Raw genomic sequence first — 16484 nt, 5'->3', positions numbered from 1 at the left:
TTCCCTGGGAAAGTTGGTGAAAATGAGCTAACATTAAATACATATTTTTTATGACCACTTTATCCCCATTAACAATTTAGAATTACAATATATTATTAAATGCATTATTTTTTTATATGATTTAATATGAGTATAATTGAAAATTTATGCAAATTTTGTTTTTCATTCATACTCAAAACAAACATGGGAAAGGAAATAAATATTTCCCGGTTACTTTCTCAGCATTACCAAACGTGGGAAATGAATCTCTCATTTTCATTTTTTGGGGAATGACATGAGAAATGATTTCTCCTAAAATTCGTTCAATGAACCAAACGGAGCCTTAGTAGTGAACATATGGAAGTCGCTGGATTATCCCATTGCCTAAACTCACCAACATGCCCATTTCATTTTCGTATCCCCAGCACCAGATGCCCCCCCGAAAACACAGTTCATAGACTTATATGCCCTCAAAGAGTTTGATGCACCTGTACATTATTGTACCAACCAAAGAAGAACCTTAGTTATTAAGGTTTTGGGTTACCGACACAAGTCTTTGGTTCACAACAAGAACAGGGGTCACTCGCCGAGTCTTTAAAATTGCAATCCCACACAACATAGACCAACAGAGAAGCTGAAACTCAAGATGGGTATTGTGGGTCTTGTAGAAATTTCTCTTCAATGCTTTGATGTTCTTGCATGGTATGCTTTTTCTCCGAGGATGAAAAACTTTGGCACATTTAAAGAGTTGATCAAATTTTCTCAGAATATGATAAGTTTTCATGTTATTTGTGATTTACTTGTAGGCCTCTGCTTGCTTTGGTGTATCCTCTGTAAGCCTCTCTTCTCTTCCACACATTCATGTATCTAGTTCTTCTGATGAGATATACTCTGCGTACAACCTCTACTCTAGGATTTTTTGGGGTCAAAAATCAAAATGAGGCTTCATTAAAGCCCCCAGAAAGAAGGGGAAGGAAGTCACTAAAGGAAACCAAGTACTAGATCTAAAGAATGAGAAACTAGACACAAACTTAAGGAATTTTTCTATTGTGTTCTGCATAATTTTTGTCAAATACAAATGCACGGAAAATAAAATGGTTGTAATTTTTTATATTAGTTATTTTGAGAATGATGATGAGAGGATAATAATATTAATAAATAATAAAGTTATCTTTGATTTAAAGATTTTGAAATGGGGTTTTTCCATAGGCTTAAGATTGTAATGTTCATGTTGATACAATGATGATGATGATGATGAGTATTCTTTCAAGATTGTTTTCCTTTTTGACAGATGTTGTTCCATTAGGGCGATTGAGACCAATTCCATCTCAGATACTCAGAAGTTGAATACTTATTGGGTTGTCTTCTCATTGATTTTGCTCCTTGAACATGCTTTCTTGAAGCTCCTAGAATGGTAATTCTGTTGTTTTATTTAACTGCATATTGCACTTCTTCTTTGCCAAGAAAATAAAAAAAATCAAAATTTCAACCATTGATATTGTAGGAAGGAAACCAAACTTCAGCCAATAGTTCCACAGACGATATGAAGAAACCATACTCTGTTTAGTTGTAGATGAACACATGCCTAAAGTATACCATAGGATTATTTAAAAATTCTCTATTTGCTTTTTTCTAATTCATTTCAAAAGTAGCAAACAGATGTTTGTTTGTTTGTTGAGAAAATCAAACAGATGTAATTTATAGTTAAGCTTCACAGACTCTATTTGTTTCACCAAATGTCACATATCACATCCATCTTTGTTCAGAAAAATATTTCTTTAAAGAAACTTCCTTTCACTTGTTTGTTCAGAACAATAGAAGTAAAAATCTACCTAGTTAAACATCAGTTAAGTCCTTTTGGATAAGGTGCTGAAATTTGTGTTTCCTATTTGCCAATTCTGGACATGTCAGGCTCCCGCTGTGGCATTACATTAGGATAATGGTTGCCTTCTGGTTGGTGATACCTCATTTTGATGGTGCCTTTTATGTCTATAAACATCTTATCTGTCCATGCCTTACCATGGACCCCCAAAGTGTTACCTCCTGGTTCAACAAGTGGAGGAAGGAGTCGTTGTTCGTCAGCAAAGACGCTAATGCTGAGGTGGAGAGATATGTAAAGGAGAATTTACCTGAAGCTTTGGAAAGAACTATTGCTTGCGAGGTAAGTAGGTCAAATTTGGTGAAGAAAATGTTAAATCTCAGATACTATCTGATGATGTTAGTTGAACTAATCTTTCAGCCGTAAAGAGTGGAAACAATAGAGCAACAATTTTCTTTTTGAAGCTCATTTCCATTGCAGGCAGAGCCTAATCTCACTGGGACTGAAAACAGCAAATATACTTCCAGGGAGATAAAAGGAAAAACCACGGAGGTCGCAGAGGGTGTATCTGGTGATGGACTCAAAAAAATTATTATTATGAATTTTAAGGAAAACGTGCAATGCCAGCAACAGAACACAAATGAAGCTTTGAGGATGAAGGGTTCTCGTCTGTGGTGCAATATTTGTAGCGTGCGCTGCCCTGGTGAGACTGACATGGCATCTCATCTCAGTGGAAGGCGGCACAAGGAAAATGTGCAAGAGCAACAACAGAACGCAAGTAAGGCTCCAAAGAAAAATGATCCACCTCTGTGGTGCAGTATTTGTCGTGTGCGCTGCACTGGTGAGATTGACATGGCATCTCATCTCAGTGGAAGGAAGCACAAGGAAAATGTGCAAGAGCAACAACAGAACGCAAAAAAGGCTCCAAGGAAGAATGAGCCACCTTTATGGTGCAAAGTTTGTAGTGTGGGCTGCTCTGGTCAGATTACCTTGGCATCTCATCTCAATGGAAACAAGCATAAGGAGAAAGTGCAAGAACAGCAGAATACAAAGAAGAATGGGCCACCTCTATGGTGCAAAATTTGTAATGTGGGCTGCTCTGGTCAGATTACCTTGGCATCTCATCTCAATGGAAATAGGCATAAGGAGAAAGTGCAAGAACAGCAGAATACAAGGTCTATGGTGCAAAATTTGTAGTGTGGGCAGCTCTGGTCAGATTACCTTGGCACATCGCAATGGAAAGAAGCATAACGAGAAAGTGCAAGAACAACAGCAGATATAGATGTAGTGCAATGCAAGCAAGCACTATAAAGATTATGTACTATATATGAATTAATTAATAAGCCAGAGATAAGGGTTCTTGTTATTCTTAGTAATTAACTTTCTTGTGGAAACAAGAACCAAAAAGAATAGGATTAACTACATTTTACTCCATGTTTAAGGTCATTATCAAAATGGGCCCTGAGTTTTCAATTTCATTAATATTACGCACTTCATCAACTTCATCGTTTGATTTTCTGTTAGATTATTGTCAAATTACACACGCAAACAAAGGAGACAGATTCCAGGACATGAGGAAGCCTAATTGCACATGCAGCTATTATCTCCAAATGTGTCTTTCCACCCGTTAAGGAAAATAAACAAATATAGTCTACAATGTTTAAATCTGCAATAGAATCCCCAGAACCAGTCTCCCACCATATATTATCTGGAAAATTATAATGTAGTGGCCTAGATTATGCTTTTACAGCGGTGGTGAGGTTGAAAAAAGTGGGTTAATTAGTAATTATATGCAACTTTTGACAGTAAGGACATGTCAATGGGGGAATATATATAAATTTCGAAAACAAAAAAGAAGAAGAGAAAAAGCTAGCGCAATGAAGTTGCAAGTAGCAGTGGAACAACTTCCTCTCTGGAAATGAGAAGCAAGAAGACAAAGAAAAGGGCACTTAAAGTCAAGGCTCAACGCGTTGCTTCTTACTTGAGGCTTTTATTTATTAACTTTGCTAATTATCAATCATTAAAAATGATAATGATATTAACCAAACAAATAATTAATTGAGGAGCTAATTCATATTGGTTAAGGATGAAAGAGTAGTTATTTTGCCAATGGAAACTAACCCAGGAAAAAAGGTATTGACTTGTAGACCAGTAGTCTCAGGTTCGAACCCTCATAGCACCTTAATTAGTAGTGTGTGTGTGAGAAACCCCCTCTTTTTGTTATTTAGACTATCGATGATATTAATAATAAAAAATAATTATTTTTGTGGTTTATGTTGAAATCGTGTTCGTTATTTATTTCATCTCCATTATAATTAAGAAGAGTTAATTCAAATTGGTTAAATATGAAATAGTAGTATGCATTTCGTTGGATAAAACCGAAACAAAAATGTGGATAATCAGATTGAAGAAGCAATATATACCAAAAAAACAATATGAAGAAGCAGAAGAATAAATGCAAAACGTTAAGAAGAAAGGAAAGGAAAGTACATCATTGCGTTGCCTTAAAGGCTTAAGTTCTACTTTACATAATACTAACTAGAGGATTTGTACACATATGGAATGAAATTCATACTACCAAGGATACCATACAGATATGCATGAACTATCCTTTTTCCCAATTAATCTATATATCTTTTTACAGCTATATATAGTCATACGTTGTTTCAAGGATACCATACCAAGTTGCGTGTGGCTATTGTAGATCAAGGGCTGGAGCAGATGATTATGAGTAATTTGATTTTGATTCATTGATTATAATCAATCAGTTGCAACCCCCGTTGCCCGGACGGGGGATATGAGTGCATGGGTTAGGGCCACCAGGTGGCGCTGGACCTCTAGCTTGTGGTCGATACACCACCTTAGAACCAAACCTGGCTGCCGCGGGCTTCATGCCATCCAAAGGCCGAGCAGCTGCTACAGTAGGAGGTAATTTGGCTGTGAAAATGATCAGCAACACAAACACCATCAATTTGATAGTGTACGTTGTTTTCATGGTGATCAAAAGGGTGCGTAAAAGGCTTTTGTATAGGATATAGAAGATGAGGTGTGTGGCTTAAGCGATTTGTGATTATGGAACTGGATGGGGATATATATATATATATATATATATATATATATATATATATACGCAGGTGGTGGAAGTGAATTTTTCGCAGCAATTTCAACCTTGAAGTTCCTAAGAAATAAAGGAAGCTGACACAATGCATGACGCACCCCAAGTGCCTAGTCACAATTTAGTTTGAGATAATTTCAGGAAAAAAATAACTCAAATTATGCAATTGCCTTACAATTTGGTTGGAAGTTGACTCCACTAGTTTGTATTTACTTGTAAGTTGTAACCTCTGCCTATGAAATTTGTACCCAAAAAAGTCAACACATGTGAACTGTATTGAAATTGATCACCTTAATTAATCATCTGATATACCAATTAGCTCTTGTTAAGCATCATCTTTGCTTGAAAATTTTCAAAACCCCATGGCAAACTTGTGTGTATATATATATAGCATCTTAATCATATGTTGACAAATTTATCACTATTTTTGGCACCACCCATTAATCACAAGTGTCCAAGGAAATAAATTAATGTAAAGCTTCCAAGGAAAGACCCCAAGAAGATCATACGGTTAGTGTGCAAAGTGGTGTGAGGGAGGGAGGGACTCTATCTGTTATTAGTTTTGAGTGTGCGGTTGACATTTTATACATTAATTTCATTCGCATGCAAAGATGTCAACCTACAAAGGCAAAGCAACTGAGTTTCATGCTAGAAGTAAACTTAAGTATTTGTGAATTGCAAGTTCCCAGCAAAGGCAAGGCAATGGTAGTGACCTTGGAAGCCGCGGCGGGCTTATCCCTGCCGAAAACTCACCAACGTATACAAGTGGCTAGCTGCAAATTAGAATACACACGCTTTTATGCCAAAAATGAAGAAGACTCTTTGTGACCTCAAATATTATTTATGAATCAGACAAAGCAAACACGAACCACATCAAGAGTTTTTGTATAATATATTATGTTAGAATGGGCCTATTTTCAATTTACAAATCCCCCAATTCTCAGGCCAGGTGCTCATGCATTCGTTTAATTAAGCTTCTCCACTATAGGCAAAGGCAATTAACTAAGCAAGTACTTGCAAGTAGCAATATTAATATCATGCTGCTACCTTGGTGAGAAAGTCATGAAATATAAAAATTTCCATTGGGCCATTTGTGGAACTCATTATAGCTGTCATACAAGATCATCAATTTCTCCTTTAGGCTATATAGCTAGTGATCGATCATCATGATCAGCGGCGTGCATGCGCATGTCTAATTGAATTGCACTATGAGAGGAGAGGCATCACTTTCCAAGAGATATACCTAGAGCCAATAAAACCAAGTTTTCGTGATCAAGAATCAAATAAAGCAAGCTAGCTAGTTTCAGTACACCAAAACTTCAAATATGAAACTGGAGCGAGGAGTTTCTTTGTATCATGCTGCAGCCATCCAAGAAGACTCTGACTCCAATTAGGTTTTGGTCTTTACAAATATGCTTCTTATGTTGTACGTGTGAATCATCATATTCCCTCCAAGTGGCAGTTTAAGATGGATCTTGTGATTTTTTATTTAATGTTTTTGCAGTTTGTTCTTTCTTGCTTTAGACCAATGCTGTTAAAACTTTCTGGAAATTCATACAGAATGCTCCAAATTTGTGAGTCACTTTAAAGGCAGCTATAATGAGTTGAGCTCAAATGAAATATTATAGATTATATCTATCCGTTGGATTTTAACTACTTTTGCAAATTGTATCAGATCAATGAAAGGTTTTACAGAAGAGCTGGACAATTTCATTTGGCTTTTCTCTGTTTTCTGCATGCCAATGGGTTCGAGAAGATAAATTATGGGAGTTGTCCACTTACACTCCTTTTTCTTCTTTCCGCGAAAAAGGTTGTCTGCAAAACTTGTCCACACATACTATTATATTTGAAACAAAAAGAATTGGTGAGTGAGAGGAAGGTAGAAGAATATGCGCATGGACAAGAACAACAACTAGTGTGAGTAAAAAATGTTATCGACATTTAACTAGTGTTGTTAAAAGACACTAATGAAGATAAGAAACTTATTTCTACTCACAAATGCTTATAGGCTAGCATGACAGATATTAATACTATAATGTAACTTTCAAGGAGTTGGTCAAAAATCTATTCAAAAGAAAAAGCTCATGTTGGCCTGATCTAGTGACAGGTGCACTAAATTTAATTATTTATAATATATATGTGACCAATTTTACGCGGTGTACAGTGAGATATGTAAAAAATATTGAACTCATACTCCTCTTGTCATAATAAATAATACTTAATGAGCAAATAAAATGTAGATTGCGTGTTTGATTTGCATTGAAGTACCATGATATATACATAGTCAAGCTATGAAGGGGTTCACTAATCACTAAGTTAGGAACGGTGCTTTAATGATTGAAGATAATACCTACCAACCGTCACACATTCTTATTATACAAAAACAATATATTACGCGTCGTGCGCAATGAGAAAGATGCTATACATCTCCAGAGCTTTGACATATTTTTAATGATTATTGTAATATACTATATAGATGTGTGTGTGTATCACTTAAACCTATGATGTTATGTAAAAGACAATATCTGGAGATAATTAATATTTCTTAAGTTGGAATGCAATAGACTTCTCTGCTAATCCAATTTCTAGTTCATTTGTACCACATTTATTCACCACCATGCTGAAGGTGAAGGTGGTATAAATAGCATTATTGGTAATAAATAAAAAAGCTAAACTAAAATATTATTCCTCTTCTGTCAATCCATTTGTATAGTTCTCTTAAGTTGTCAAAGTAAATGTGCACTGCCAGATTGCCATATACGTAACTTTAGTAGAGGCGCTAGATTTTTAAATTGCGAAGTACTAAAAGATTTAGGCTTTTCGAGGAAGTTTGACTCATGTATGCTATATTGTTGTTGAGATGGCTCCGTTTACTGCACTTACTTATATGTCCTTTTTACTCTTTATTCCTATTGGGAGTTTCACTAAAACACTCAAAATGGGGGTTGAAATTATAAAAAAACCCAAGAACTATTTAAACATATAAACACACCCAAAACCCATCATTACACACACTCAAAACCCATTTATAAACACACCCAAAAAGTTGACTTTGGGGTTGATTTTGGGTGTGTTTCTATGTTTAAATAGTGCTTGAGTTTTTTTATAAATACATGTCTATGATTGGGTTTATTTATAAATTTGTATTTTAATAAAGCCTAGATTATGGATTATGTACTATATATGAATTAATTAATAAGCCAGGTATTCTTAGTAAGTTTCTTGAAAAGTCTCCGAAGTCCCACTATCCAAAACAGTAGGAAAAGTAGAGTCCAGAGAAAGCTGGTCATCATAAAAGGAGCATCTGTTATTATTTTAAGAATTCATCATGAGTAAGCCAAAGAAAGAATATCCAAGAAACCGTAGGTTATAACTATAGCTAGCTATAGCCTATAGGCTACATGAAGATGACTTATGACCCAGACAATCTTTTAGGCGCAGTAACGGATCGCTTGATGTGAATTCTCAACTGTAGATCCTCCTGCTTTACACAATATTTCAGATGAATATATATATATATATATATGTTATTAATTGCATAACATTCTTAATTTATAATGGATCCATATACAGATTCCAAGACATACAGAACAAAGAGCATATGCACGCATCTCTGTCTTATTTGATTATGAACACACACATCACCACGACTGAGTTATAATATAGATACACACATGATACATAGATAACTGCTACGAATAATATTAATTGTACCATCTAATCAGCCGACCAATTTGTCCTTCATATCTCTCAAATAGAAGTGAGAGCTACCTCCATTAGAGAGATACTACAGAAAATAATCGGTTCAAATGAGATTGTACAAATAGTAATACTCCATCAGTCACGGCTACTAGCTAGGGTTGCATCACAAGCCGTTTGCGAACTTCATTTATGGATTTCACAATGCCCGCCATGGCTACCTCCCGGGGTATTTATGTAAGTGCAAGAAGAGGAAGAGGAAGGTGGAAGGGGCCCTCTTTCAAGCGGAGCTTTCGTCACACTCTTTCTCACTCCTGCAGTACTCTGCTCCTCCTTAAGGGGCCTATAAGCTAAGAGAGGCTTGGGGGAGGTCAGAATCAACAAAGCAAAGACAATCATCGTGCAAGAAACTTGGTAGGCACTTCCTTTGGCGATTGCCATTGTTGTATATGGAAATAGGGATTTGGGTGGCAAGAATCAGGTAGTAAGTGAATTATAAGGAGAGGTTCTTAAAGAAGCAAAGTTTGAAGCAAGAGTAGTATCGAAATCAGGGCTCAGATGCTGGCTATTTATAGGGTTTATTCAACTTTTGCTCTTTCGGTCCTCTTTCCAAGTTCAAAATTAAAAACTAAAACCACTCTGATCGAGCTACTTTCACTTTGGCATTAGGGTTTTGTATTCCTCTTTTTTGGGGGTAAGAAACTTTACAGGACCTGGGCTTGATCTTGGGACAAATTAATTCCCCTTAAAATTCTATTGACATTATTATCATCGAGAGTAGCTATATAATTAATATATATACGCTATATAATTAATATATATAGGACATAAAAAATGCTAGTCATACTAGATTTGTATACTAACTTGTGTATCACCTCTTTAATAAATTGGTGAGGCGGTACAGAAGATGGCATCCAAATATGATAATCCTATCATTGCTCATATAGGACTAAAACGTAATGATTTGGGTTGATACCCAAAGTAACAATGCAAATGAAATTAAAAATAAAATAATAAGAAAAAACAAAGGAGACAGGTTCCAGGACATGAGGAAGCCTAATCTGCGCGCATGCACCCTGCCATTAGTATTATCCCCGTATTATCCCCGCGCATGCAGTTGAGGACTAGATGCTTTCACCCCCGCGCGCGCGCTCCCAGAAAGAACATGTAAAATGAATATAAAATTTTCAAAACAAAAAAGAAGAGGAGACAAGTCTTTGATGATTGAAAAGAGATCACTAGTGCAGTTAATTTTGGTCCTTACATTACATGTGTACGCAACCATTCAATCTTTTAAGAGCACTCAACATGATCGAATTGAATTTTACCAAAATTACGTAATTTCAAAATAATTGTGTTTGGTATCTCCATTCTCTATCCATATAAAATTTTAACAAATAATGTCTAATCCAATTTGCAGATTAGCGATCTCAAGTTCAAACCTCGCTTACAGTTCTGTAGTGTGTGTGAGAAAATCCTCACATTCCCCCTTTCCAATATTCGTAGCAGCAATGTATAAAATTTGATCATAGCAATTTATTCATTAAAAAGGAATATAGATAACTCCTGGAAGGTAGCCAGCTGGGCCTTTATTTATTTAGGACTAGTTTGGGGCCCTAGCTAAGTATAGCTAGCCAACATGAGGAGGAGTAATGACGACGCCGTTTCGATTGATCCAGACCCGGACCCTGTCACATCTCAAGTCCTTGGTGGCTGGAGAGCCTTCCAGTATGACCATCGCTCGAACATTATGATTCTCTCGCTCTATCTTTGCCGCTGCATCTTCCCCACTATGCCCCACCACCTCCGGCCACGCCTGTTTACCTGTTGTTGTAAACATTAGTTATTAATTGTAGCAAACAATTAATAAACCAATAATTAAGTATATTAATCCCACAATTAATCTTACCTGGACAATGTAACATTGTTCTAGCTAGCTTCCTTCTGATCACACACACACACTCACTCTGATATTATATATTTATAGATTGAAGGAGTTGAACTTGAGCTTTGGTTCTACAAGTTTCAAGCATCCACTTATTTCACTTTGATGCTGACTATGCATAGCTTCGTGTCAATCGTGTTTGCTCCACACCCACCCACGTTGCATCCAATGCATGCTTATCCAAAATCAAATGCCACGGAATTTCATCTAATTCAGACAGAGCGGTTCCTTTTGGATCTTTCCCATGGAATTTCAACTTGATGCCAACGATGTCAAAACCCCTTTTCACTAGACTAGACCTCGTTGGCCTCAAATGAAGTACTATAGATTATTATCTGTACAGAAGAGCTGCACAATAAATAGTTTTCCATCGGAGTAGTTAAAGAAAAGTAATAGAAAATTTCAATTTCATCTGGCTTTTCCCTCTTTTCTGCATACCAATGGGTTCGAGAAGATTTTTATTCTCCATATTTTTAGTTACATTTTCATTTTCATGTTCTAAAATTTATTCACGATCTTCTGTTTTCTGCATGCATACCAATAGTCTTCTGCTGCTGTGCATAGTGCATTAGCAACCTTGACTAACAAGACTGCGCGCAATAATGCAGGGCCATATTTGAGCTTTCTTTTCTTCTTTTCCCAAAAAGATTTTGGCTGCAAACTTGTCCACACGTCCTATGATATATATATTTGAAACAAAAACAACTGGTGAGTGAGCGGGAAGGTATAAGATTACGCGCATGGACGACAACAACTAGTGTCAGTAGAAAATGTTGCAATTCCTTCTTCTTCTTTCTTCTTTTCTTTTTAAAAGAAAAAGGTCAGTTGGTCTGCTCAAGTGACAGGTGCACTAAATATAATTGTTTATAATATATGTCACCAAATTTTCTGTGGTATACAGTGAGATATGTAAAAAATATTGAACTCAAATTCCTCTTGTCTTGAGCACCGCTGGGAATGGGAAAGGAAGTTGAAACTACATTGAGCTAAAACTAATCTGAAAAACCAATGTACGTGGGATATATTTGTATTAGAGAGGTGATCAGTAAATGCGGTTCAAATAACAACAATTATATTTAATTAGCACATAAAATGTAGATTGCGTGTTTGATTTGCATTGAAGTACCATGATATATTATATAGTAAGTAACAGTGCTTTAATGATTGAAGATAATACCTTCCAACTGTCACACATTCAATATTATGTTGTGCACAATGAGAAAGATGCTAAACTTCTCCAGAGCTTTGACATATTAAAAGGTCGTCTATCATTTTAGTAAGGCCTAGATCACAGATTGTGTACTATATTATATATGAATTAATTAATAAGCCAGAGATTAGGGCTCTTCTTGTTATTCTTAGTAACTTTCTTGTGCAAGTAAGGAACTAAAAGCCTCCCATCCCACTATCCAAAAGAATAGGAAAAGTATAGTAAAGAGAGAGCTCAGGATCATAAGGAGTATCTGTTATTATTCTAATTCATTCATTAATTATTAATTAGGATATCGATCAGTAAAAAGTGCTGCCAAATGATGATGATGGATTTTGTCGCTATAAGCTATAGGCTCTAGCTGTTGCCAATTTGTAATTTATGATGAAGACCCCCTTTATAATTCTATATATAAAGTATACACCGATAACAACATATGAAGAATCTTGATTTTTAGGAGCATTAACGCAGCTACAAAAGTTTGCACGTGTGTGGAAAATTTTAGCATCTTAATAAAACAATTAAGTCCGGTCTTCCGATGTTTGCAATAATTGACATATTAAATTTGAGAGAAACAGGTCAGCAGCCCACTAACACAGATATTGTCCTTAACTTAACTACCTACAAAGCCTAGTAAGTGTGAGGTTTTATCACAAAAGGTCTCGGTATTATTAGTAGTGAAACCACTTAATAAGTTGCAGTTTATTTAGTCAAATTTTCGATGTTGAACTTTATATTCTTCAATATGACATTTTCTTGGTCATTAGATTACTACAATATTATCTCCAAATGTTTCTTCCCAGTTAAGGGAAATAAACAAATAAAGTCTCCAATGTTTAATTAATCTGCAATAGAATCTCAATCTCCCACCGTATATTGTCTGGAAAACTACATAGTGGCCTAGATGCTTTTACCCGCCGCCGGGAGAGGGTTCTTCTATGGGTATAAAATTTTAGCTAACGGTGTCTAGTCCAATGAAAATGGATACTGATTTGTAAATTAAAAATTTCAAGTTCAAACTCTCATAACACTTTAACCGTGTGTATGAGAAAATTCCATTCCACCTTTCCAACATTCGTAAATTTTTGAACAGCCATATATAGAATTTGATCATATCAATTTATTCATTAAAAATGAACATAGGTAATTCCTGGAAGGTAACCAGCTGGCCCCATATTTATTTAGGACTAGTTTGGGGCCCTAGCTAAAGTAGCTAACCAACCTTAGGAGCCTTGGCGACTGTGCCGTTTCGATTGACCCAGACCCAGACCCTGTCGCACCTCCGGTCCAAGGTGGTTGCAGAGCCTTCCGGTATGACGATTGCTCGAACATTGTGATTCTCTCGCTCTATCTTTGCCGCTGCATCTTCTCCACTTTGCCCCACCACCTCCGGCCACGACTTTTTACCAGCACCTGGACAAAGTGGCATTGTTCTAGCTCGCTTCCTCCTGATTTCACAAACTGATATTCATATATTTTTTATGATATTTATAGATTGGAAGAGTTGAGTTTCAAGCATCTACTTATTTCACTTTGATGCTGACTACGTGTCAATCACTTGAATGCGGATTGTGCTGCTGCATGTTTGTGTTTGCTCCACATATTTTCACACATTGCATGCATGCATGCTCATCCAAAATCAAATGCCACGGAATTTCATCTAATTCAGACACAGCGGTTCCTTTTGGATTTTTAATTCCCCATCAGCCTTGGTCTTTTATCTTGCTTACGACTAGTTTGGATTGGTTTGGGTTATATGCTGAATTCATAATTCTCATTATTCAAGCCCAACCCAAACTTAGCAACCCGGCCGCACCTGAACTGGTCCATGGTGTAGTCCCTTGAGGCCGCAGCCAGCCTACTTTGTTCATTTCTTTCTATCTTGATAGTTGGACCCAACGCAAAACTTAGACAAGTTACGATTGGCTTGGGCTGGGTGCTCAACTGCAAACCAGATTTTCAGTCTTTTCTTCTTCTTTTTTTCCCCTGGAAATATACACACACATATATATATATATATATATAGTGAACCGTTAAATTTCTATCCAACAGTGAGTGACCACAAATCTCTTGAACTCCTGTAATCCAAGAGATCAGGACTATATATATATATATATATATATCAAATTGAACTTGGGATCAATGGAGTAAGTAGTGCGTGAATTAAGGATTGATTGATTCAATGGTGTAACTCAATGGAAAATAGTTTTAATTTGAAGATCGGTGATTTCAGGTTCGAACTCTCGTGACACTTTAGGAAATGTGTGCGAGAAAATTCTCATCCCCTAATATCTAAACATGTCAATTCATCGGATTTTGATCCGAATCCAATCCGAATTCAGTATAATTACTAGGAGATGGATTGTCTTCCGGTTTCTCTCGTTCAATATTACAAGACTAATAAGCAAGAGAGAGAGAGAGAGAGAGAGAGAGAGAGAGAGCGAAGAGGGTCTGTGGGCAATTTTCTTCTGGATCTGAAGGGGATCCCGCGCATTCCAAAACAAAAAAGGAAACTGCTAAAGCGATCAAAAGTAACTTTTCGTGCGATAGTCGCAGGTGAAAAAATTAAGGGGTGGGCGTGCAAAAATAAGGAAAACAAGGAAAATATTTTGACCATTGATGTACATATATATGAACTCCTCATTTATTCACTATATATATTTTTACATACCTGCACCCATCCATAAAAATCAAAGTTATTTATTTTTGCATAGGGCTAATATAGTACATAACCCCATATGGAAACCAGACGACGATTGAAGAATTAGCTGCAATGGCCCTTACCGCCTCCGGGGATATTAGTGCATGGATTAGGGCCAGGAGGTGGGATCGGACCTGTAGATCTATGTTGAGGCTTCGCAGGAGGGACGGGAGGGTTGGAATTGACTGCACTCAAAATCATGAAGAACAGAAACACCACTAGTTTAGTAGTGTTGTTGAAAAGGGTTTTCTTCCCAAAGTTGAACAATATTGTTTTCATACTGAAAGTTATGGAAGATAGATGAGGAGTGTACGCGGGTTGATAGCTAGACGCAGGGGGTTAAGTAGGGTGAATACTAGTACTGGGTGGTGCACTGATGCTCAGGCTTTGGATGACAAACTTGTGCAAACGAACCAGGAAATATATAGAGGGCTACGAATGAGACGTGGACTAAAAAAAAAAAAAAAAAAATTATTGAAGAAAGGCTTGAAACTCCAATCAAAATTGAAATAACCAATAATCCTTTGAGAAAGGCTTCAGAGAGAGCCTGCATCATTCAATGGGATTCCGATAGGTGGAAAAATATAAACTACTATAAACTGAGATCACTTTCGGTTTAAATCTTTCATGCATATATGCGGGCATTCTCCATTTCTTTCCGGATCATTCTTTGTGATTTTCTGTAAGTAATAATCATCACCAATATCTATCTTTGATTCTCTTTTTTAATCATTTGACAACTCTTTTTTCAATTTCAAGGACCAACAATCGAAATTCCTAATTTCTAAATTCATAAATGTCACTTAAAATCAAATAGTCATATTTAAATCTCAAATAATTATATAATGAAAGATTATTTTATTTGTGATTTGCATGCTAATTGACGATGATTTTTACTTTTTTTTAAAATTTATTTATTTAAGTTTTGTTGTATGACATTACGTAATGGTGTAAGTTTGTGTTAGCTTATGTGAGGCCTTAGTTTAAATTTCGCACATGACTCTCAAAATCTCAAGACTGACCATGTACACAAGGATTGGACTTAATTCTCAACCTTTGACATAGCTCTACAAGGAAAGGAAGATATCAGGTTGCGTCGGGTTTAGGTTTAGCCGGTATGGCTACACTATGAACTCAATCGGTGTGGTGCTACAGCTCTCTTCGAGGTTGCTCGAGCAGTGATCCTACTTCTTAGTTTGTTTGTCTAAAAATCTTCAAGAACTCTTAGTAGTTTATTGTGTTTTGTTTTCTCTTTAGGATGTTTTATTTTTTATTTTAGCTTTTGACTTTCGATACGATATATCGTTTCTGTTGATGCAAGGCAAATATGTATTGCAGGTTTTGAGTTGGTGAACTTATTTTAATTATTTTGTGGGTTGTGCGTGATTCTCTTCGGATCAATTCAACTTGTTGTGTTGGGTCAATGAAGAAGATTTACCCATATTCGGCATTATAGTTGCTTTCTACTTTTGTTTTTTCATCAATAATTACTATGGATTATTCTTTTCAAGGTCAATTAAGAAGAGAGGAAAAACAAATGTACATTTGCACTGCCTCACTAGACTCATCTAATACGTATTGCTTCAATTTATCTTAATCTACCACAACAAAATAATAGTATAAAGTAAGGGGCTTATAGCTCAAGAGTAAAGAACATTTATTTATCCCTACAACATAAGTTCTATGGTCAATTCTCCCCTCAGCCAATATATCATTTGTATCCGTATACGAATACTAACTTTCTTTTTTTTAGCTTCAGATTCAACAACACAACTTCAGTTTTTCCTTTAACTGGCCTAATTAAATGGATCCATATAATGCCAACGAGGTTTAGCCTAGTGGAAAAAAGACTTTGACTTGCCGACTAATGGTCTCATATTTGAATCCCCATGACACCTTAGTAGCATGTATGTAAGAAACCCTCATCTCTTGGCAATTTAGACTATCGCTTGTTTTATAAAAAAAAAATTCCATTAATTTCTCAAACTATACATGCTACGTACATTTCACTTGTTA

The 16484-nt window shown here is 36.1% G+C and overlaps 1 protein-coding gene across 1 annotated transcript; it reads left to right on the top strand.

Moving 5' to 3' along the window:
• The first annotated feature begins 461 nt into the window (after positions 1-461).
• On the top strand, positions 462-3298 carry LOC103334519 (uncharacterized). The gene is made up of 5 exons (XM_008237502.2): positions 462-681; positions 786-812; positions 1271-1393; positions 1891-2140; positions 2279-3298. The coding sequence occupies exons 1-5, from the start codon at positions 626-628 to the stop codon at positions 2993-2995; spliced, it is 1173 nt and encodes a 390-aa protein (XP_008235724.2). The 5' UTR covers positions 462-625; the 3' UTR covers positions 2996-3298.
• Positions 3299-16484: the final 13186 nt, after the last annotated feature.

Source organism: Prunus mume, linkage group LG6, assembly GCF_029339155.1.
Source record: "Prunus mume cultivar Tortuosa linkage group LG6, ASM2933915v1, whole genome shotgun sequence".
Lineage (NCBI taxonomy): Eukaryota > Viridiplantae > Streptophyta > Magnoliopsida > Rosales > Rosaceae > Prunus > Prunus mume.
This window is presented reverse-complemented; position numbering and strand designations above follow the sequence as displayed.